The following is a 22,421-nucleotide window of genomic DNA, read 5'->3' as shown; positions in this document are numbered from 1 at the left end:
AGCTTAGAAAAAGCAGAGAGGGTAATGGTACTAAAAAGCTAAAAAAAAAAAAAAAAAAAAAAAGTCCATTATGCTCATTATGCTCAGACTTTTACAGAACAAAGGAATAAATTAATGAAAAACTATGAAACTAGTTAAAAGTGAGACTTAAATACAGTACAAAATGGGCCAATAAAAGCTCATAATTAGAGTTCAAAGCTTAGAGATCAAATGCAATTAAATGCTTCTAGAAATTCGAAAACTACTTCATAATTAAGAGCATATAAAACATGTATGCTTCAAGACAACAGGCATCCAATACCTATTATTTAAATTTATCCATTATGGTAGCGCTCAAATATCCCTCTGAACCATCTGGTACAGCTACTGTAAGAGATCACTGCCACAGTTATCACTTTTTTTTTCCTATGCACAAGAGAACCAGAACATGCCTGCACTTTGTTATAAGCATGAAAGCTCCTATAAATGAATATTCATGGGGTCCTTGACTCCAGTGCCTGCTCTCAACTTCTATTTATTTTTTTTTTAAACATTTGAACTACCAAAATAAAACACAGTAATAGTAGTTTTAATAGGTAATATGGGTCAAACCCGCTAAGACTGAAGAGGTTTTATTTTTTGCAGTCCTTACTGAATTAAGCTTGCGCATGTCTAGCTGGTTGATTCCAAATCTATTTGCCTTCAGAAGAGATGCTGAGAATTTCCACTTATTCATACAAGACCAAACGCACGCAGCAGCTTTATGTACCTAAATGCTGTCATTAGCCAAGGCCTTGGCACTTCTCAGCTTTAAAGCCCAGCTCCATCTCCATACCCTAGTCCACTGTCCTTCACTTGCAACAGCCTTCCTGTGGTTCCTTCTGACACAGACCACTGAACATCCAAGTCCTGACAAGGCTTTCCCTGCAACACAACAGCAAGCTACTGAAACAGCCCAGGAGCACCTGGTTGGAAATGCCTGATGCTGACTTGTCACCAAAGCCAACATTTTACGGAAGAACAAATTTCTAAGTATCTAGAAAATAGTAAGGACAGAGGAGACAGTGTGGACATCTTTTGAGGACTATGCTGTCAAAATTATTTTAGAGACACCTAAGTTGATTGGGGAAAATGTTATTTAGGAGTATACCTAGACTGTACAAACCTCTCTAATCCCAAATTATTTGGGGCAACATTTTGTACCACACATAAACCTTGATAAACGTTTGAGTTCAAGTGTTCCTCACAGCTACCTGTAGCACAGTCACTTGGAATACTGTATCATACACACACACCCTGAAGCTGTATGCACTTGCTGCTTAGTTATTTCCCAGAAGGTGCAGAAACACTACACTCACATCATACAAATCCAGGGATTTCCCAGCTGTGATGGAGGGCTGTTCTTTGGCAAAAAAAAAAAAAAAAAAAAAAAAAAAAAAAAAAAAAAAAAAGCTGCAATAAACACTGATTTATGCTTCAGAGCTCAATGAGAATGCAAAGGTGGTTATAAAGCAGTCAGTTTGTTAACTATTTAGAGAAGACATCTTCAATATTAAAAGCAGAGAAGAGTGAAGCTTTTCACATGGAGAAGCATGCCCAGTCCTTGCAGTTTGGAGCAAAAGTTACGAGTAATTTTTAAACAGTGTGAAGAGTCACACTTAGAGTTGAACCAATCCTGAAGTGGTTAGCCCATAGACACAGAGCAAGATTTTGGCACATTCAGAAAGAGCAAATGTTTCCCCGATCCTTAGATCAAGGCATTCACCACAAGATCCTTCCTCCTCTCTAAGCAAGGCCTTTTGGTACTTGCTGCATTCTCAGAAGTCTGAAACCAGAAGTACAATTCTCATGTAAGAAGAAAGGGTAATTATATACTGCTTTATGCTAGATAAAGCACTGTGTTAGTTAATGATAATGAATAAAATACATTTCCCTTCCACATTACTTACTTTTTGTATTCCCTCTATAGTCATGATGCTCTCTTTGCTGTTTTAATTAAAAAAAAAAACAAAAAAAAAAAACAGTACAATCCTAAAACACAAATAAATAACACAGTCAAGTAAAAAAGGACAGCTATTAGTCTCTCTTTGGTATTGATTTCACTAAGAATTACATCAAGAACTAGTTTATTGTCCGTATGAGCTTAACTGCTATTACAACTCAAAATCTAACTAATCTAAGCTTTCTTTACCTCAGAGCTGTAGCTGTTCATCCTTCCAGTTCCATTTGCTATGGGTAAGTGTCTCAAATAGCTCACACACACCAGCTTGAGCTAGCTACAATCAAAAACTGAAATATGAAGCACAAAGCTCTGTTTAATTCATGGTACTTTTGTTTGCCAATTAATTTAAAAGCAGTCCTTCAAGTGGGAAGAGTAGCTTAGCTTGGTGAAGCTGTCTTACACTACACAGTAAGAGGACAGATGCAAAACTCTTGAACAGTTCCGTAAAACCAAAAAAAGCATAAAAACAATAGCAGTCTGCAAAGCATGAAGGTCTTCGGTACCACGCTAATCTCAGGATTTATACACCGGTGTAACTCTATCAGCTCCAATGGGATGATGTCATCTGCTCCAGCCGCGTGCCGGGGAAATAAGAAACAGGTCCTTTCAGCATGCGGGGCAGCCCAAACCTTTGTCTGGGGAGGCTTTCAGCGCCCGAATCCTCCTCCCCTGTTGCAAAGAAAGCTAGCTCCGCTCTATTTAAAAGGACCAGATATTGAGGATGCTCTCAGGAGGCCATCAGCAAAAGAGGAACAAGTTCAGAAACTCTGCAGGCACTTAGGCTGCAGCAAATGTGGGCACCCACAGCACTCCCACGCCATGTGGGTGCATGCTACCAGTGCCTGCGCTTGCTCCCACTGAGGTCTTGTTCCCCACACCACAAAAACAAAACAAGAGAAAACCCACCAACCAAACCACAACTTAAAAAGTGAGTGGCAACGCTCAAGACCATGCTAGCTGTCATCCAAAAGGGGGGGAAAAAACACCACTCAGGAACCAGAAAAGATTCACAGATGGGAAAACTGCTGACAACCTGAGTAGTAGGATGTTTCCGACGATCCAAAAGCCATTGTGAAGTCCAGCTAAAACGCAAACAACAGCTATGGTTGTTCAGCTTGGCCAGGCAAGGAATAGCTGACTCAGTCATCCTAAAACAGAAGAGGAATGTGCCTTTTTGTCATGCGTGAAGAAAAGTTCAAAGGAAGAAATTAAAAATATACTTTTCTTCTCCACAAAAAAAAAAAAATAAAAAAAAATCAGGAAACATTTTCTGAGCAATGCTGCAGTGTAAAGAGCAACTATGCACACAAAAAGCCGTTCCTACCTTTTTTTTTTTTAAATGATACTTTAAATTTTACATCAGTAGTATTTTTTTTTCTTTTTTTATTTTCCCTAAAGCATTCATTGGTAGAAAAAAACATCCTGCTAGCTTTTAAGTTTAAATACATGCTTCAAACAGTTTTCAGGTTATTTGGTTTAGGCAGAGAAATAAGCCCCAGATGTTTCACTGAGAAGGTTTTTCACCAGGAAACTCACGGCCCTTCCAGATGTCTCAGGTATCTCTGAGTCCAAACTTATTTTTCCTACATGAGAGCCATGAATATTCTCTCTCCCCCCAATAATCTCCATATGGGTTTATTATAAATGTATCCAAGATTACGGGTGCAAACTGCACCCATTGCAGCTGGCTTTAAGATCATTTGGCAGAGTAAACAAGTGAGCAAGTAAGTCTTCCTAGTCCTTGTACATTGCACATTCTTTATTCTTACTTGGCACACCAATGAAGACAAAATTTGTCAGAAATAACATAATTAAAAACTGCATGATCTCCATTTGCAATTAGATGAGGTAGGTCAAAACGAGGGCTTGTTCTCCTTTATATAAAATGACTTGTAAATGACTACTTTGAGCAGACAGTTTCGCTGTGGATTTATGGAGTGTTTTATGGGTCCTGACATCATTAAGTGCTAAAATGCATAACCCCTGATCATGATTTTTCAGTAGCCAGTATGTCATGTCCCCAGTTTGCATCTCCCTATCAACGGGTAGCTTCCCAGTGCCTTACAGGCAACAAATGATGCCTTTCCACCAATACAGGAGCCAACTACCTTTACTAACATTGTCTCTGCACCGCAGTTATCAGCCATCTTCTCTAATTGTTTAGTGTGTTAACATGATCCAGTTAAACTATCAGCAAGCGTGCCCAGCATTCAGGCCAGCAAGGTATCTTATTTCTACTTCAGACCTGAGAAAAGGCTCTCATACCCATCTAAGAAAAGGATATCACTACTTTTTGCAGCTTTGTCTTGCTTATTTTAGACCATTCTTCCTCAGCAGCACAAGAAATCAAGGCCCTGATTTGCAGGAAGCAAGCAAACAAACAAAAAAGCATTCTGCACCTCTGGAGTAAGTGAGGGACCATGTCATGAGCACAGTTACACACAGACTTCACATTCTCACCATAAGCCCAGCTCCTCCACAAATCTGGACACGGTTGTCTTCATTGCCTCCACTCAGAGTAACCCTGGCAATCTGCTTCACACAGACTTGCTTACACTGTGTAGTTTTGTTTAGCTTTGGAGGCAGTTTGTTCTCGTCTCAATTAGCTCTCATTTAGCCTGACCACGTTCAGTGAAGATGATCTGTAGCAGAGTGATAGATACCATTAAAAAAAAAAAAAAAAAAAAAGGACTAATTATAAGAAGTTATACCTTGAGTTGCACTAAACTTCTTGCTTTGATGTTTATAGGGGCGTGAAATCTTTTTAATATACGAATAAAAATTTATTTTACTCCCCTTTTTCAGTTAGACATGACATTTATAACAAGAAATTGCACCAAGGAGTAATTGGACCTAAATATGCCAACCCCTAAAAAGTTCATAGGCACAGTTCATTTGTCCTGAGAGCAATTCCTGAACCACAAGAAAATATTGATTAGTAGCGAATAAACACGGTTCTTCTTTAGAAGTGACTTATTGAATAGTCAGGGGATTGTAAACAGCCTGCAGTACAGAGCTGCAGTCAATTTCTGCTATACTTTTCAATTGTTACATAAACAGTAACCTTGTCCTTACACTGGAGGGGAACCATAAAACTCCATGTTCAGTGTGCCATAGAAAATCCAGCTATGTTGCAAGCACATGACTGACGGAAATCCCAAGAGGAAAGCTTTACTATTTCAGCTTGTCTAGTGTCTCTTAACTTCAGTGTCGGGCTCCTTGCAATTAGCTTTGGCAATCCTGGTTTTCCTGTTTAGACCAGGGAAGAAAAAAAAAAAAGGCAAAACAAAAACAACCAAAAATAAATAAACCAACCAACTAACCTCCTACATACAGTGGTTGAAATCTTGGCCACAGAGGCACCAGATGCTAAGTTCCAGGACCTTGGCTGGTCTCTGTCTTCCTCCTTCCTCCTACCCCTTTCCTATGCTCAACCTAAAAAGATGGGTCTGTGACCACATCCACCCAAAATGCCAGAAAAGCTGAGGTTAGGGTGTACTGAAACAGATGGTCCCTTTCTTAAAAGAAATCTTCCAGACTCCAGTCTCACCAAGACTCTCTGTGCAGAGACTGGGGCAACAACCACCTCAATCTCCATTTGGCTGCCATCAGACTGCAAGAAATAAAGCCAGGCTATAAATGCACAGCCGACCACTGTTCTCCAAAGAGAAGGCAATACAGAGTCACAGAACAGTTTGGGTTGGAAGTGACCTTAAAGACCATGTTGTTCCAACCCTTCTGCAATAGGCAGGGACACATCCCAACAGACCAGGTTTTCCAAGTCCCCATCCAGCCTGGCCTTGAACACCTCCAGGGATGGGACATCCACGCTTCCCTGGGAAACCTGTGCCAGTGCCTTACTAGCCTCATAGGAAATAATAGATCTGGATGTAAAGGGAAACAATCACCTCCTTCAAACTGCTGGTCATGCTCCTTTTGATGCAGGCCGGGATACAGCTAGGTTTCTGGGCTGCAAGCACATGCTAAATACTCATGTCCAATTTTTCATCTACTACTACCCTCAAGTTCTTCTCGTTGAGGCTGCTCCCAATCCATTCATCCCCTCAGTCTGTATCCATGTCTGGGATTGTCCCCACCCAGCTGCAGCACCTTGCACTTGGCCTTGTTGAACTTCATGAGGTTCACGTGGTCCCACCTCTCAAGCCCATCAAGGTCCCTCTGGATGGCATCCCATCCCTCTGAAGTACACTCTGCACCACTCAGCTTGGTGTCATCTTCAGCACTCCTGAGGGTGCACTCAATCCCACCACCTACATCATTAATAAAAATATTAAACAATACCACTCCCAATAAGGAAATATCCCTCAGGAGAAGGGTGTAGAGTCATAGAATACCCTGGGTTGGAAGGAACCCACAAAGGTCATCAAGCCCAACTCCTGGGCTGCAAAGATGTCTACCCAAGGATCAGACCACGTGTCTGATAGCGCTGTCTAAACACTGCTTGAACTCTGTCAGGCACAGTGCCATGACCACTGTCCTGTGGACCCTGTCCCAGTGCCTGACCACCTTCTGTGTGCAGACCCTTTCCCTAACCCCTAGCCTGTCCCAGCTCCATGCCGTTCCCTCAGGTCCTGTCGCTGTCCCCAGAGAGCAGAGCTCAGCGCCTGCCCCTCCGCTCCCCTCCCCTCGTGAGGGAGCTGCAGGCCGCCATGAGGCCTCCCCTCAGCCTGCTCTGCTCGGGACTGAGCAAACCAAGGGACCTCAGCCACTTCTCATGTCTTCCCCTCCAGACCCTTCACTATCTTCATAGCTCTCCTTTGGATACTCTTTAATATTTTTAATCAAATAATAATGTCCTTCTTATATTGTGGTGTCCAAAACTACACAGTGCTCAAGGTGAGGCAACGCCAGCGCAGAGCAGATTCAGGCAATCCCTTCCCTCAAACAGCTAGCAGTGTTGTGCCTGATGCACCCCAGGATACAGCCACATCACGCTAAATCACACCTACATTTTTGTTCAGTTGTTTTTTTTATTTTACTCAAGCTTCATGTTATTAGCTTGAATTTAAACCAAAACACCTGCTATGGTTTCCCAATGACTGCCTGTCAATCCTTACAGAAGGGAATTAGAGGTCAGACCACCACCACAAGTGAGATCTACAATGACTCTGAAGTCATAAAGCATCAGTGGACTGAAGTTTTCAGTCATTTGAAATGAGCAGTACTTTTTTTAACCTGACTCTACTAAGATGGTCTAGATTTTAAAGATTCATGCACGAGTGGCAGCATGAGCTACAGGAGCTGGGTTCCTCGCTAAGCAAAGGCAACAGCCCCAGTGCAGTGACAGAACCCAGCCCTCAGCCACCCAGTTTGGTCAGACACTGAACCAGAAAGCTGAAAACACACAACAACAACAAAGCTTACACAGCTTTAGTGCACACAGGGTCATGTGGCAGACAGGCATATGAGCACCTCAGCATATAAATGTAACCATAACACGTGGGCCTGCAGATTCTCAGGGGCTAATCCAGGCTTCCCTCCCACCATGGTCTTCGCTGGAATTCAGTTTCAGATGACACGTGTTACATTTGAGAACAGCAGTACATTTAGCACAAAATATTCAAGAGGTTCCTTTCCCAAGTCATAAACCGTTCTGGTACACTATGATCATCTTCCAAAGAGCAGACACAAGTAATTCAGTAATTTCCACCCCTGAAAGGTCAGAGCCCTGCCTACTAAATAATGATGTCATGATAACAAGCTGACCCTTCTTTGGTTGGAAACTGCATAGTGGTTGCCAAAACCTCAACAGGATGCTAAGAGAAAGGAATCTATATTCATTACTGTATATTGTTAAATTTGTGCTGAGAGCACTTTTGATGCACAAACCACTGTGCTGAGTTACTCTTAAATATGTCAGGCTTCACATAGCTCTATAGTCTTGGGTATCCCCTTATCTAAGAGGGAGCAGCATTTCTTTTGCTTCCAAGCCTAGAACAATAATAAAAGAAACGCAACAAATTCCATGCAAAGACTTCAGCAGCTGCTGGCTGACTGCTACAGAAGCCTAAATAATGTCTCTTGACAAAAAACACACTCCAATACCAAGTAGGATGTATTTTTTCCAAGAAAAAGAAGAAAGCACAAGAACTACTGAATTCAGCAGACAAGTAAAAAACAGAAGGAGATTAATCTTATATATATTGAATAATTTGACAGCATGATCAGGGCACGCTAAGGAGGGAGTAACAGGTGATACAAGTATGAAGTCACAAGAAGTAGGATACATGATGCATGTCAGTTGTGCTAAGCACCCATTCAGTAATCAAATAGTATTTGTGTTTGAAAGAAGCGCATTGTTTTGAATAATAAAACAATTTTTATAATTTACACATGAATAGTTTTACCACAGAAACTTACTCTATAAGCTGTTTTCCACCATAAAACAAAAAAGTTCTTGGGTAAAGACAGTGTGAAGGGCTACCTGAACTGCGCTTTAAGGCCATACTTATGGCCCAGTACTCCTCTGCATCCACTTCAGATGGCTCAAACTTTCACGAAAAATGCCTCCTCTGACCTGTAGCGCGTGAGGTTTACACTTGGGGGGAAAAAAAGAGTCCATCCAGATACAGTTTTATTGCACTAACCAGTCATTTTTACCACACCAAACTAGCGTATTAAAATCTTAACAACTTAAACATGTTTCATCTGGGATATATTAACATGACACTTTTTCCTCACAGCAAATTTAAACACTTGCCACTATGATACTGATGAGACTGAGATACAAGCATCGTTGTTCTCCCGGACTAGTAAAATAGCTGGATACCACTTCGTTTGTGAATTGTGAGAGTTTTCACATGGACTAGCTCAGGTATACAACTTATTCCACTGAAGCTGGGAAGACTTAATATTTTTTGTTCAAAGCAAGAGGCATACCTCATTAACCTTACTTTAAATTCTTCAAGCTTCTGGAAGTGAAAGATGGTAACATAAATAGTTATATTAAAATTCAGGCACAAGAGAGGTATGACCCTATTTTCTTACCGACAAGGTCAAAACAAGGTGCCATACGCAATAAAGGCTTGCTCATCAGTTTGGTACTTTGTTTTGCATAGCTTTAGGAGACTATGCTAAGGGCACAATATAATACCCACAGGAGAACCACATGAACAAAATGTTAACTCTCAAAATCTGCAGGCAGCAATATTGGTATTTAAATGTCACACCATTTTGCCATTAGGAAGCATTCAGCTAAAGCACTTCTCCAGGAATCCCAAATGCCTTTCTCCTCTGTCCACCCACTCCTGTGCTCAAGGAGTCAAAGGCTTGTACTACAAATCCTCTCCTGTTACTGGGAAGGAGGAATGGCCACTATTCAAGAGTTAACACAGGAAAGAGACTGGACATTTATTTTGCATTCCCCATTCTGCCACAAAGGTACTAATGCATCTTTGGGCAAGTCAGACCTTGTCTATGTAAGAAGGGTTTTGCTTGTTTCTTCCTTTTGAGAAAATGTAGTTGTGCCTGTCCACCCCCCTGCACACAGGAGCTTCAAATCTTTAACTCTGCTCAATTTCAACAGAAGCTCTTCGCTTAAACTTCAGAAACCTCCAAGTCAGCTTTACACCACCCAGTGCAAAAATGGCCCTCTTCCTGGGACAGTTTCCTTCCACTGTTGCCTACAGTAAGTAATGACCGCAGCAGGCACTGGGTACACTTGAGACAGTTGTCCCACTGCAGAAAACATCCGTCAACACGGCCTCGGTCAAGCAAGAGGAACTCAGAAGTTATTCTCAAGGGCAAAAATTTGTCTCCTAGACGAGGCTGTCTCAGACTGACCTGCCAACCACCTCAACTTGTAAACTGAGCTTGCACCTTCTGTTACAGCACAGGCTGCGATACTGAGGGGAAAAAAAAAAAAAAAAAAAAAAAAAAACAGCAAAGGGAAAAGGGGAAGACAGGAAGAATAAGAGATGACAAACATTGCTTTGCTACACAGTGCATCCTAATTGCCCAAACACCAAGATGTATTTGTATAAACACTCTGTGGCTGTGGATTTGCATTCACCTCCCTTCTCCCCAGCAAAAGGGAACTAAATACTGTAATTAGTTTCAGTTGTATCTGATCAAGTAAATAACTTTTCCCATTTCCTTTTGCAGTTCATAAAGGTGGACCTTGAGCACCACTCAGGTCACAGCTCAGCAGTATCACCTTCACAATCAAGCCAAGAGAAGTTCTTCTGCAACAGCAAATGTGACACTCAGATTCCCAGGTAGGGCAGGTACAAAGATATACCATAGTCTGCAAAAGCACAGAATTTTAAGAACATTCATGTCAAATCACTCACATACTTCCACAAGCAGCTAATTCAAGTCTCTCACAAGTCCCATCAATATTTAAGAGATACCTGAAAATACACAGGGTTTTCAGTTTACCAGAACATACTCCCTCCAAAAAAAAAAAAAAAGGTGACTGTCTCATCATACCACCAAATCACAAAACTACAACTGATAAAGCACAATCAAGAGATGCTATATTTGGCTAATGATCTGCTCATGACTATATTTCTGATTCAAGGGCTAATAAAACTGTATAGTTCCTGTACAGGACCTTCAGTTCTGTTGGGATTTTGGCTTCAGAAATAAACTGAAACCATAATAATTATTAGTAGCCACATGAAAATAGAACATTAGATCAGCCACATTTATTTTTGAGTAGTCAAACACACAGCCTGTTAAAAAGTAACACATAGGAACGAGTTCAACTTCAATATTAACCCTCCAGGACTCGCCCACAGAATACATTTCAGTATTGACTTGACTTACTTAGATGAAATGGGCAAATAATTAACGTTAGAAGACAGAGGTAGGTACAAAACCGCTTTAAGTTCCTCTTCATATGCATATACAACAGTTCTAGAAATAATATTGTTGTGGTAATTATTTGGTAGTTTATTTTGCCTTGATTTTACTTTTCTTGATCTTAGCATAAAAACACAGAAAAGGATTGCTTTCCAGCATCTCTCACATGCCAGTTCCTTCTGAAGAATTCATTGAGGAGTTTTTCTTTTTTCTTTCCATTTGATTAATTCTCCAAAGTATATTTTATGAGTTGGTGCTTAATTATCTCAGAGATTTAGATTACAGCTTTTATTTCAAGCAACCTAATTTGGTGGATGAAGAACACAAGAGTACAATTCTAATCAATCTCCCTTGAGACTTCTTAAAATAACACTGGCTGATGACTACTGGTGAGATAGCAAGCTATTCTCTCCTCGCCAGCTGCATGCATCTTCCTGAAGTATTTGCTGGAATACCAGTGACAAACCATAACAACATAAAGGAAGTAAATATAGCTCAGCTTACACCTCACTGAAAAATATGTCTAATCTACTTTTTGTCACTCCGATCACACCTAGCTGTAATGATTTCCAAATGCTATGGCCTATTACCAGCGGCTTCCCCGCAGAAGTAACATCAATCCACAGAATGGTTTTAAGGCAAAGGCACTCTTTCAGCAGCCTACGAGAACTACCAGAGAATTTAATAAAGTAGGCCACTTGCTGGAGGTGCGAGCATACTAGTCAAATTCACCAAGCTAAGAAAACACCCTGGTCAAGCACAAAATCCTAGAAGTCACTGAACAGCATTCTGCCTGCTGCCTTTGTCAACTTTTAATTATGTCATATTAGCAGCAAACTGCCAAGACAGATAGCACACAGCATGTCTGGATACAGCCTATTTTTAGCCTGCAATTCAATCGGCACTCTTACAATGGCTGGGATTAAAGCTCCAAGACAGCCAAGTTACTGTATATAGGCCAGTGCAATTACATGTCGAAACACGCTGAGAAAACGTGATCATGAGCTACAGTCAACGTGATGAGGAGCAGCACTAGGAAGCTGCTTACTGTGCGCTAGCAAATGTATTTATCAGCAGAGCCCATGCTTGTATCTCGCCTGTCTCGATTAAGAGCCCACAAAGCAAAACATTAAAACAAATGACAGCTTCACTCCATCTCCTTTCAATATGATCTAGTGCTTATGACAGGAAGATAACATTTTGGCAACCTTGAAAAATCAATATCCTTTCACCTTCACTGGCAGCTGTTCAGATGACTTAGCTTTGCCAACACTGAAGTAGCCCACTTCAATCCTGCCCTGAAAACGCTACCAAGGAGGAGATGAGCGTCCTCGTCCTGCAAGATCCTTAATTTCTGTGCTGAGGTAGCAGTTACAGGACTTGTACTTAAACAGCTTTTACAAGGATGCTTCAAAATACCTGTCCATCATATGACTGAGAAAGAAAAATATTGCAAAATTTCTTTTCTTCTAGCCACCCAGTATGGTTTTATAGCATTTTTAATTAACAGTTAATACTTGAATGTAAACTCTTAATCTCCATGAGACATTTTTTCAGGCCTTTACTCTGCACCTATACAGACTTAAAGAAAAAAAATAAGGTTGTTGTTACATACAGCCTGCTGTCGTATGTCTGACTATACAGACAGCTTTAGATTTCAGACTTAAGTCCTGATGTTTCGAGACTATGAAAACAGACCAAAAAAATTAATGACATAAAAATGTAATCACTTATCCTCTACAATATATCTAAATACTATACCAAATAGTAACAAGTTTCACACACTAAAACTGCAGCTAAGTGCTAACCAATGAAGTGCCTAAGGGTAACTATTTCATCACCAGCTTCCAAAGACAAATAATCTTTTAAATTTTGTTTTGGTAGAGTTTCTGAAAACTAGTCTAAACCGTTTTCCTGTTCACCATCTCTGCAGAGATACTTGCTTCTAAAACAGACCCTTTGATGAGACAAGGGGGGTTACAAGAACACGTAAATCTTCTGAAGACTTTCAAGTTCAACAGACTTATAAATTAAGGCACATCTAATTACCAAAGAAAGAATATTTGCATCTTGAGATAGCTGTGGTCCTTACAGTAAGCTTCCATGTTTCAAACTTACTTTGGTATATTGTTTCCTGAAGGATGCTTTTTTGAGTGTGGATCACTTCTCCTCAGCAAGTGAAATAAAGCATCAGGAAAACCAACTCTGAATATTCAAAACACAGAAAAGCAAAGATAATGGCATACCCTAAGACTGGCACCATTTCACATGTGTAAGTGTGGTAGCTTCCCCTCCCCACCCCCCCCCCATATATCAAACCCAAGTAGAAGTTCACCGTGAAAACAGGAATCCCCCAAAGTGTAATTCAGTAACATGTGAACTGAGAAAGAGCCCAAGTCTGGGAAACTATTATGGTTTCTTTGCCTTCCTGAAAACCAGAATTTTCTTCCCCCTCCCTACGCACATCCAGCTTTATCAGAAAGATAACCTCTTCTCCTTCCTAAACCAAAATTCAGCCTAGAGGAAGCTTCTTAACTACAACGCACGTGAAACATAAAAACACCCAAATGAAGAGTAAACCTACCGCACAACAGATGAAACGACTACAGCACACAAGTTCACTCATTAACAAGGCTGAAAAAGCAACAACTGAACTCAGCATCTAACACGCCACAATCTACAAGGCAGGTATGCTAAATTTAAATGCTTTGCTTTTAATGCATTTTAATTACTCAAACTCCCTATTCCGTTCAAAAACGTGAAAAGGGGACAAAAGCAAACACAGTGAGGAACGTTACAATATAAAATGAAAGGTGCATAGGACAGGAGAGGAGTGCTTGAGTCACAAGCAAACAAGGCAACATCTACCAAATCCAGACAACTTACACTTCTTTCTGCCTTGTACAGCCACAAGAAAAAACGTCTCGTGTATTATAATAAAACCAGAACAAGAAATTCAGTGAAGTAACAGCCTTTGAACTGTGACTGGTAATGATCATTACAATATATGAATCATTTAGACTACTAACAGATTAAATCTGACACGTCTGCCTGAATTAAAATGCCTTGTTTTACTTACACCCCACCTTTTCACCCATTAATAAAACTGTATACCTTACTTGGCGCTGCTGAAGAGTTAGGGGCCCTCTACACTTATAAAAGAAGTTTAACTCAGGTGGTAGCATAATACAAATTACTTGAAAAAAAATAATGATGAGAACAAGAACAAAAAGCGTAGACTGAAAAGCACAAATAGTGTTATTTGCCCTCCAGTACCTCTTTTTGCTCAGACATAGGACGCCTCAGAGTACAGGAAAATGTTTCTCCCCACTGTTGGTGATTCCCCCTTCTTCTCCAGCTGCTCATTGCCTTTAATTGCCCAGCCCCTGCAGGATTGCTGCACCACACAGGTGCAAGAAATAAAGCTCACTAGGCATCCTTAATTCTCTGCCTGGGCCTACATCATACAGAGGGCTACAGATTTTTGCAGGCAAACTCCCTCACAACACCAGAGATGGGGTGGTGGGGATAAAATACATAAATATTTGGATGCGGAGCCAAAGGTCACCCTACAGGCGCAGCAGCTGCAGTATGGTAATAAACACAGGGTAGACAAAAAATGCCATTTTTTTCTGAAAGACTGCTGTTTACCACACAGCTAGAAAGGTGCCATCCCCGGTGCTCTGAAGAAAACCCAGAACTGCTGTTCTGCCCTCAAAAACCAGGCACAGGTCCCTGTTCAGCATTTCACTAGCACAAATGAGTTTCCTGCTGGAGTCCTGATTGCGTGCTCTGCCATTAATGCTCTTTCCCTGCAAACTCTGCTGCAAAATAGCCTCACGATAATGAAAACAAGACACGTGGTCTTTCATTTAGCCTTACCTTGCACATGACCCTTAGATGGGCAACCAAGGTAGCCAAATTATGGCTTACAGCTTCCTCCTTTGCCAGTCCTCAAAATGTGCCAGGTGGTTCACAAAGACTATGCTGAGCAGCCCCACCAGGCAGGGGCCAAGAACTTGATCTCATTGCTCGTAACAGAGCCAGCAAAAAAACCCACTACAGCTTGCTATGTACAAGAGGAACAGTGTATTGCTTTGTCGGTATCAATACAGTTAAAAGCAATACAACAACTTTCCCTACACAAAGCACAAGAAATGATTTGTTATTTTTATGGCTTAAGGCCATAAAGCTTCACTCATATGCATTAGAATACATACCTGGCATGATTTTGTATTACAGCTTGTTTATTTGTGCAGCTCTTTCTCATCTTCACAACACCAAGAGTTTAACTGTTAGTGATCACAAGGCACCACCGAGTCCAGTTTTTTCAAGTTTATGTATTTTGTCTTAAAAACACTCTAGAAAAATGACTCAAGGGAGATTCAGTCATCCCACTCATTGCTATACAACCTACTGAGCACTGCCGTGTAAGATGATGACTGATATTACCAAGAGACTAATAATAACGCTCTGGAGCCCCCAGCACAAGATGGATGTGGAGCTGACAGAGCAGGTCCAGAGGAGGGCCACAAAGATGATCAAGGGGCTGGAGCTCCTCTCCTGTGAAGAGCTGGGGCTGTTCAGCCTGCAGAAGAGAAGACTCTGGGGTGACCTCATTGCAACCTTTCAGCACTTGAAGGGGACTTATAAATAAAAAAAAAAAGATGGAGAACAACTCTTTGCTCTATCAGATAATGACAGGGCAAGGGGGAATGGTTTTAAACTAAATTTAGACCAGAAGTGAGTAGGAAATTCTTCAGAGGGTGGTGAGGCCCTGGCACAGGCTGCCCAGAGAGGCTGTGGATGCCCCATCCCTGGAGGTGTTCAAGGCCAGGCTGGATGGGGCTTTGGGCAGCCTGGTCTGGTGGGAGGTGTCCCTGCCCATGGCAGGGGGGTGGAACTGAGTGATCTTTAAGGTCCCTTCCAACCCAGGCCATGATTCTGTGATCTTCACTGTATGAGGAATGACACACAGTGAGTCTATCAGCTTATGTCATACAGGAGAATTTTAAATAAAGTCTTTGTTTAGCAACAGTGATTGGTCATCCAGGATCAAAAGTAAGAGTTTTCCAGACTTTGTAATTCAGGTGAATATTGTACTCACAAAACAGGCTGAGGGTCAGTTTAGTAGTACAACTACTAAAGTCACTCAGTTATACTGTAAGTAAAAGTAAAGGTCATCTAAGCTTTTTTTTTTTTTTTAAGCATTCTTAAAACTATGGGAATGATAGAATTACTTCTTACGTGTTTGGAATTGGAAACTGCAATGCATTTTTTAACATGTATGTGTTAAGCTGATGACATGTGGAGGGTGAACTTTTAAGTCTCACTCACCTTCACTTCAATAATTTCACGTGCCAGGTGGTTGCAGATGTTTCAAGGGAGCTGAGCCTACCAGAGTGCTCCCTGCTACTTTTGTCCCAACTTGTTCCTCTGCTAAAAATATGCAACAACATTCCTTGCTGTCTTCTTAATAACCGTAATACAATATAAAGTTAATATGAATATAATGCAATCCAGGTGGTGTGGAAAGTGATGACAGAGTTGTAGTAGCTGGCACCCTTTCCCGAGCCCGTACCGAAGCAGTATCCTATCCTCGCACACAGACACAGCCTCCCGGAGAACTGTACACCACAGAAGGTGCACAGCCCCTGCCCAGACCCCTTGCAGCCACCAAAAAACACAAGATGTTTGCTGAAGGAGCAGAGGTCCTAACCTGAATTAACCTGGCTGAATTCCAGGCAGGATGACTGCACGTTTCTGAAGCTCCGCGTAGGTACCAGCTTCCCTTCCAGTCGGGGTGTTTCCGTGAACCTTTCAGACTGATGCTGCAAAGAGTTGTGGATGTTTAAACAGCCAAGAGGACTTTAAACATGAGAGCACTGCCACAGGTGATAACGTGATGGATGGGCAACTTAACGCCTGCTGGCCTTACAACGGGGCAGTGCACACAGCAATACTCCTCCTCACAGCCACGCACGCCCGATCAGACAAAGAAAAGGGGCTCTGATTTAGACCCTAATTGCTTAGAAAGCAGGATGGCTGTGAAAGCACAGGCAAGAGAAAACTGTTCCAAAAAGTTTTTAAAAGTCTTGTTCTTATTTGGGACAACACAGGATGAAGAAGAGACTTCAGCACAGCAAGTCCCATGTCTTTCCCTGACCATTCCTCCACAGACACAGACTGATGTCGTCTTAGTCTCTTGATAACTGAAGCCATTAGCAATCCTCACAGAGCACTTCCAGAAGAGTCTGGAAGAAAGGATGCATCTACAAGTTTAGAAAGACAAGTTTTATATCTTGCAAGGGAGAAGCATCAAGTTGAGACCTTCAAGCTTGCAGACAGGTCTGCTCCGCTGCTTTTACAACCCACTTCTCAAGCCCAAACCAAACAACTAAACTGAACTGAAACCAAACTGAACTACGACTTGTCCAAGCTACAACTTATCCAATGAATCTTGCAAGAACTTCAATGACATTAAACTGCCTGAGAAAAAAAATCCAGCATCTTACAGTCAATTCATACATGCTTAGCCTCTGTGAAGGCCCGTACTGCAGGAGAAAGCAAGCTGCCAGAGCCTGAGCAGCTTTTCACGTCTGTGCTTCTGAGTATGTTTATGCTCCTGCAGAGCAGCATGGTTCATAAAGGGCTCTGATGCGGTCCACGCTCTCAAGTCGAAAGACAGAGCCTGATTTTACCTCGTTTGCCCTTGTAAATGCTTCCCCAGGAAATTCACACATACATGACCCCTCCAGGGTCAATCCCTTGAAGTATGAGATTTTGCGAACTACAGAAATACTTGGTTAAATCCAGAAAACGCTAAAACCTGTTGGAAATAACTGCTCAGTTAAATCCCCTCTTCTCTAGAGGGATGAGAAAGGGCTGATGTTCACCGGCCTCAGGGAGAATTTGAAAGACCCAAGCATCTCGACAGCCCTTGACGAACACATTCCTCAACCACACCATCACAGTCCTTTACAGTGATACCTGCAGACATCAGCCAGCTTCCCTTGCCTGTGGGTCCATTTTCCAAGGTTCAACACTGTTGCAGACTCTGCCTTCTATTCTTTACCTCCTGGGAGAAGCATAATGGCCAACCCCAACACCCTTTCTTCAGAGAACAGCAGCTTTATTTACCCCAGCATCCAGCAGGATCAGGATCCAAACCAAAATTTTTATCCTTCTGCTTAGCCTCTATGCTTCAAGGTATTTGATGCCGCTGTGCTTCAAGGAAACCTAGGGAAACGGAGCAAGTTTATACGTTTTTTTGCTCTCAGAAAACCAGGATGCTATCTCCTGGCGTCGAGTTCAGTGCCAGGGCTGAGCCCCACACCAGGACACGACAGTCCCTGCTATCAGCTTGCACCACGCCATGCCCCAGGCTCAGACGGGGCTTTTAATCTAGGGTTAAATCACAGCACTTAAAGGTGGAAGTCCGGACGGCTGCTTTATGAATGAAACTGCCCGAGCCCTGTAGCACTGATTGGATTTATTTCCTCATACCACTATTTCTTAAATGACGCCGCTCCTGCTTACAAATTCTTGGAAGAGAAGTTGCCTCAACTTTTTTCAGGGGGAACGGGAGGTCAAACCCATAATCCTCGTGGCATTTTATCTTCCTCCTTTCCACCATGCCAACCAGCACACCACACGCACCATGAGATTTCTTGGTTTTCTGCTGTTGTACAAAGTATTTCAATTACATTTTATTTATAAATTAAACAGTGTGATTTCCGATACTACTACCAACATGTATTTCTTCTGTCCTAACACTGAGCAGTATGGTCGGGATGTGAAAACGAAATATGGGTAACACACTCAGCATGCTGTAATTATGTGAATAAGTTCAGAAGATCTCTAAAAAAAGCATACCACTTGACATTGGCCATGTATATATATCCACTCTCCTGAATGACCCTGTGTCAGCAAGTCAGAGGTATCAAGTAACTCAAAGCAATTCAAAACCAACAAACCCAAAGCACCGAATTAGATTCAAAGAACATGATTGGCACGGGGCCCAAGCCACAAATTTAGATCCAGTTCTGAATTTTCCCAAGGTTCACCGAAATGGGCAAAAGGGACATCTGAATTCAGAGTCCGGACTGGATCCAGTTCTCATTAATACCATGGACAGTGAGAAAGAGAGACATAAAATACTCTGAAACTATGTGGTAAAATAGCACCTTTGGCAACCAAACCAACACGAGCAACACATGAAAACTCGGTAGCATGGCTTAGTTTCTCAACAAGAACTTTTAGACACAACCAGAAATAGTATGACAGAATTTGTGGCACTCAATTGCACCTCCATGAGTCACCATCCCTGTGAAACCCCCTATCAAGGCATCGTAAACCTCACGGGACACAGCAGGCAAGCATTCCTGGAGGCAGCACCCCACGGGATTCAGTTCAGCACATAACCCTGGGAACACCTACTGGGTGCACGAGGCAGGGATGGATGCAACACCACGCACGGTGAGCTGCTTCATCCAAAGGTACGGCCGTAGGGAAAGGCATGTGCACACAGAGAAGCAGGAAAAAATGGGGAGAGGGAGGAGGTTACAATCAGATACCTAAATCCAAAGGGAAAAAAAGGATTGCAGAATCCTTTCCTCTTCAGCTTTCCCTGCTGCAGTGCTTCACCTCATCCACGTCCACCCCATCCCAGCCAGCGCTCCCAGATCGTAGCCATCCAGCTTCAGTGCACTCTTCCATGAGGATCCAAAGGCACTGCCAGACACTGTAGTCTCAGAAGACACTTCACAGTTCTAGACCTGCTTCCAAACTCAAATGTATTTGTAAGTTTACACAGAAGAAGAAACACACCTCTTGATTTCATACACTGGCTTTATTTCCAAAGAACTGAATTGCTGTTTGGAGCCAAACTGTAACATTTGTTGGTTGCAAAAAAAAGCTAATAACGTGATTCTTTAGCAGCTCAGTACGTCAAAGGCTTTTTCATTTGAATTTTAGGACGGATTCTTAATAATTTATTATAATGTGCAGTTTACAGTGACTTGAAATACACAAGTTATTTTCTTACTAGCTATAAAAATACCGTTGTCACCACCAATTACAACCCCACAAAGTCACACACTCGCATGCAGACGTACGAAGTGGTGATCTGAAGGCACCTCGCTTCCAAACAAAAGTATCAGTCAATATTCATCTAAGTCAAAACGTGGTAACTTAAAAACTGATGATAGCAAGAAAGCGTCGATCATTCACCTGCAGGACTCATTGGCAATAAGGCCAACAGCTTAGAAGATTTCAGGATGATTTAGACATCAGTGTTACTACCCGTTTCAGCTATACGCGCCTGTGTCTGTTTCAAGATATTTCACGCTAGTCACCATCAAGACACCAAATGGAGTTAATCCATTAACTCACTGATTTGCAAAGTCATTAATTAATCAATCAAGCCTCAAATACATCAAGCTGAACTGACAACTGAGCTTCAAGCTGCACTCTGCTTTGACAGATGCATTCCTCTGAGATCAGGGCAAACCTGAGGACACAACTGGGGCAAAGCCCTGCTGGGTCAACTGACGTGGTGACCTCCTCAAGACCCAGTGAATACAGTCTGAAGGAAAAGCTGCAGAAAAAGATATCCCCGCCACCATAAGCAAAAGTGGAAAGCCTTTCCTTAAGAAGTGACACAAATCAGTAGGTTTACAGAACCACACACACAAGGTCAAACGATGAACACCGCATGGCTGCTCTAACAGCAAGTGCACACACAGAATTAAGCTTTACATACATCTAGTAAAGGTAAACAAGTCTAATAAACTTTTTTTTTCCCCTAGTAAAAGCTAAGGGAACGCCAAGAGACACAATTAAGGCACCCCAGAAACAGGCCCTGACTCTACAAGCACAAAGGTAACTTTAACCACGTAAGCAGATTCCCATGAGCCTACCCATAATTAAACCAGCAGAAACAAATGTTTGCAATAGCCAGAGCCTCACATTAACAAGCCACCAGGATGGTGCTGCCTCTAGCCCAGCAGCTAGCTTTCAGTAGCACCTCGAGGGACTTCTGCCATCTTTCATCCGAAGCCTGTAAGTCCACTCTCCAAACACGAAGTAAACTTCAGAAACATGCTGCATGCTGAAATGCAGGCAGGAGATAAACGTATAGAAGCGATCCTGAATTTGGGGTGGCTCCTAAAACACAAAAACCTCGGGGTTTTTTGGCTAGTAAAGAGTTATAAAGAAAAAATGCAAGGGCAGCATTGAATGGATAGTAAAAGCAAAACACAACACAGTGGAATCCTCTTGGAAATGAGGCTGAATTAGCTGTAAATTCAGATAAAAACGATCTTTTTATTCCCTTTATTAGGTGTCAGAATCTGCCCTGTCCTTCTTTTAATTAGCTCTGACTCCGAAAAAAGCCTCCCTTGGAAACAATGGGACCAGGCTCTGAATGAGGGACTACTGAGCACATGAAAACAGCATTGACCCAGAGCACCGCGAGCTCCCAAAGTTTTTGTGCGTTAGGCAGCGCTCTGCTCTCTGGATGCTGTATCCTTGGCAACTATTATGCACGAAACTGTTCTACAAATGCAAAACTTCTGTCTGCTCCCAGAGCTTTTCTCCGCAATACTTTTATTGGGCTTTGGATATCCTTACACCGAGGGGCACACGCAGCCAGCCCTTTGTCATCCTCCGGCAGGCTCCCAAGGGGAAGACGCAGCGCAACAAGTGATGTTCAGAGCACATTTTCCTCCCACTTCATCAGAGAAGCACATAAAAGTTTTACAACTTTTGTTGTCTTGGGGGGGGAAGAAAGAAATGAAAGAAGGGCACATCTTTGCCTTTTTTTTTTTATTTTTTTCCCTCCAGCACACCCTGCAGAACCAGCGTGCGGATGCAAGGTCGATAGGGAAAGATGTTATTAATCCGCTAATTGATGGCGTTGCCGCAAAACCTGAAAAATTCAAGGGTGATGGCTGGTTTGGAGGGCAGGATTGAGGCTGCCAGCAGGTAGCAGGCAGCAAGGTGAGAGCTGACAGCGGCTGCCACCAGCACCAGCCTGCAGCCCTGCACCCAGCACAGCCCCTGCAGCAGCCGCCGGGCCCGCAGAGCCCCACAGAGCCCTGCCACCCCCAAACCATCCTCTTTAGCTGCCAGAGGCACCCCACAGAGTCATTTTGGGGCATTTTGTGGTGCTCCCCGTCCCCGCCGCGCTGCCTTACCTTGTGCGGGGCGCGGAGCAGGCGGTGCACGCCGGGCAGCTGTGTGCCGAGGGGGATGTCCTGGCGGAAGGTGTAGAGGGGCGGCCGGGTGGGCTCGGGGAAATTGGTGCTGTTGAAGGGGTCGGTGTCGTCCAGGAACTGCACCCGGCAGAGCAGCGTGGCCATGGCTGGGCGCTGCCTGCCCGGCTCCCCGCCCGCCCTCCCGCCCGCCTCACAGCCGCCGCCGCGCCCCGGGGAGCCGGCCCATGGCCCCTTCCCCGCCGGGAGACGGAGTGCGGCAGCGCTTCGGGCCGGCAGGCGAGGAGGAGGAGGAGGAGATGGAGGAGGAGGAGAAGGAGGAGGAGGAGGAGAAGGAGGAGCCGCGGGCAGAGCTCCCCCGTGCCCGGCCGCAGCGCGCTGAGGGGGCAGCGGGGCTG

At 43.0% G+C, this 22,421-nt stretch overlaps 1 protein-coding gene across 3 annotated transcripts in view; it reads right to left on the bottom strand.

Moving 5' to 3' along the window:
* The window catches only part of FHOD3 (formin homology 2 domain containing 3), a gene marked incomplete at its 5' end in the record, with an annotated part of 402,496 nt that extends 380,326 nt beyond the window's left edge, over positions 1–22,170 (bottom strand). For all 3 annotated transcript variants that reach the window (XM_084282072.1, XM_084282074.1, XM_084282073.1), the window contains one exon: positions 22,006–22,170. In XM_084282072.1, coding sequence (XP_084138198.1) covers positions 22,006–22,170 — 165 coding nt within the window. The remainder of the gene's footprint in view (positions 1–22,005) is intronic.
* Positions 22,171–22,421: the final 251 nt, after the last annotated feature.

The sequence above is a fragment of the Netta rufina genome (assembly GCF_964035555.1).
Source record: "Netta rufina genome assembly, chromosome: 2".
Classification (NCBI taxonomy): Eukaryota; Metazoa; Chordata; class Aves; order Anseriformes; family Anatidae; genus Netta; species Netta rufina.
Note: the sequence above shows the minus strand (reverse complement) of the source record. Positions and strands in the feature narration are given on the sequence as shown.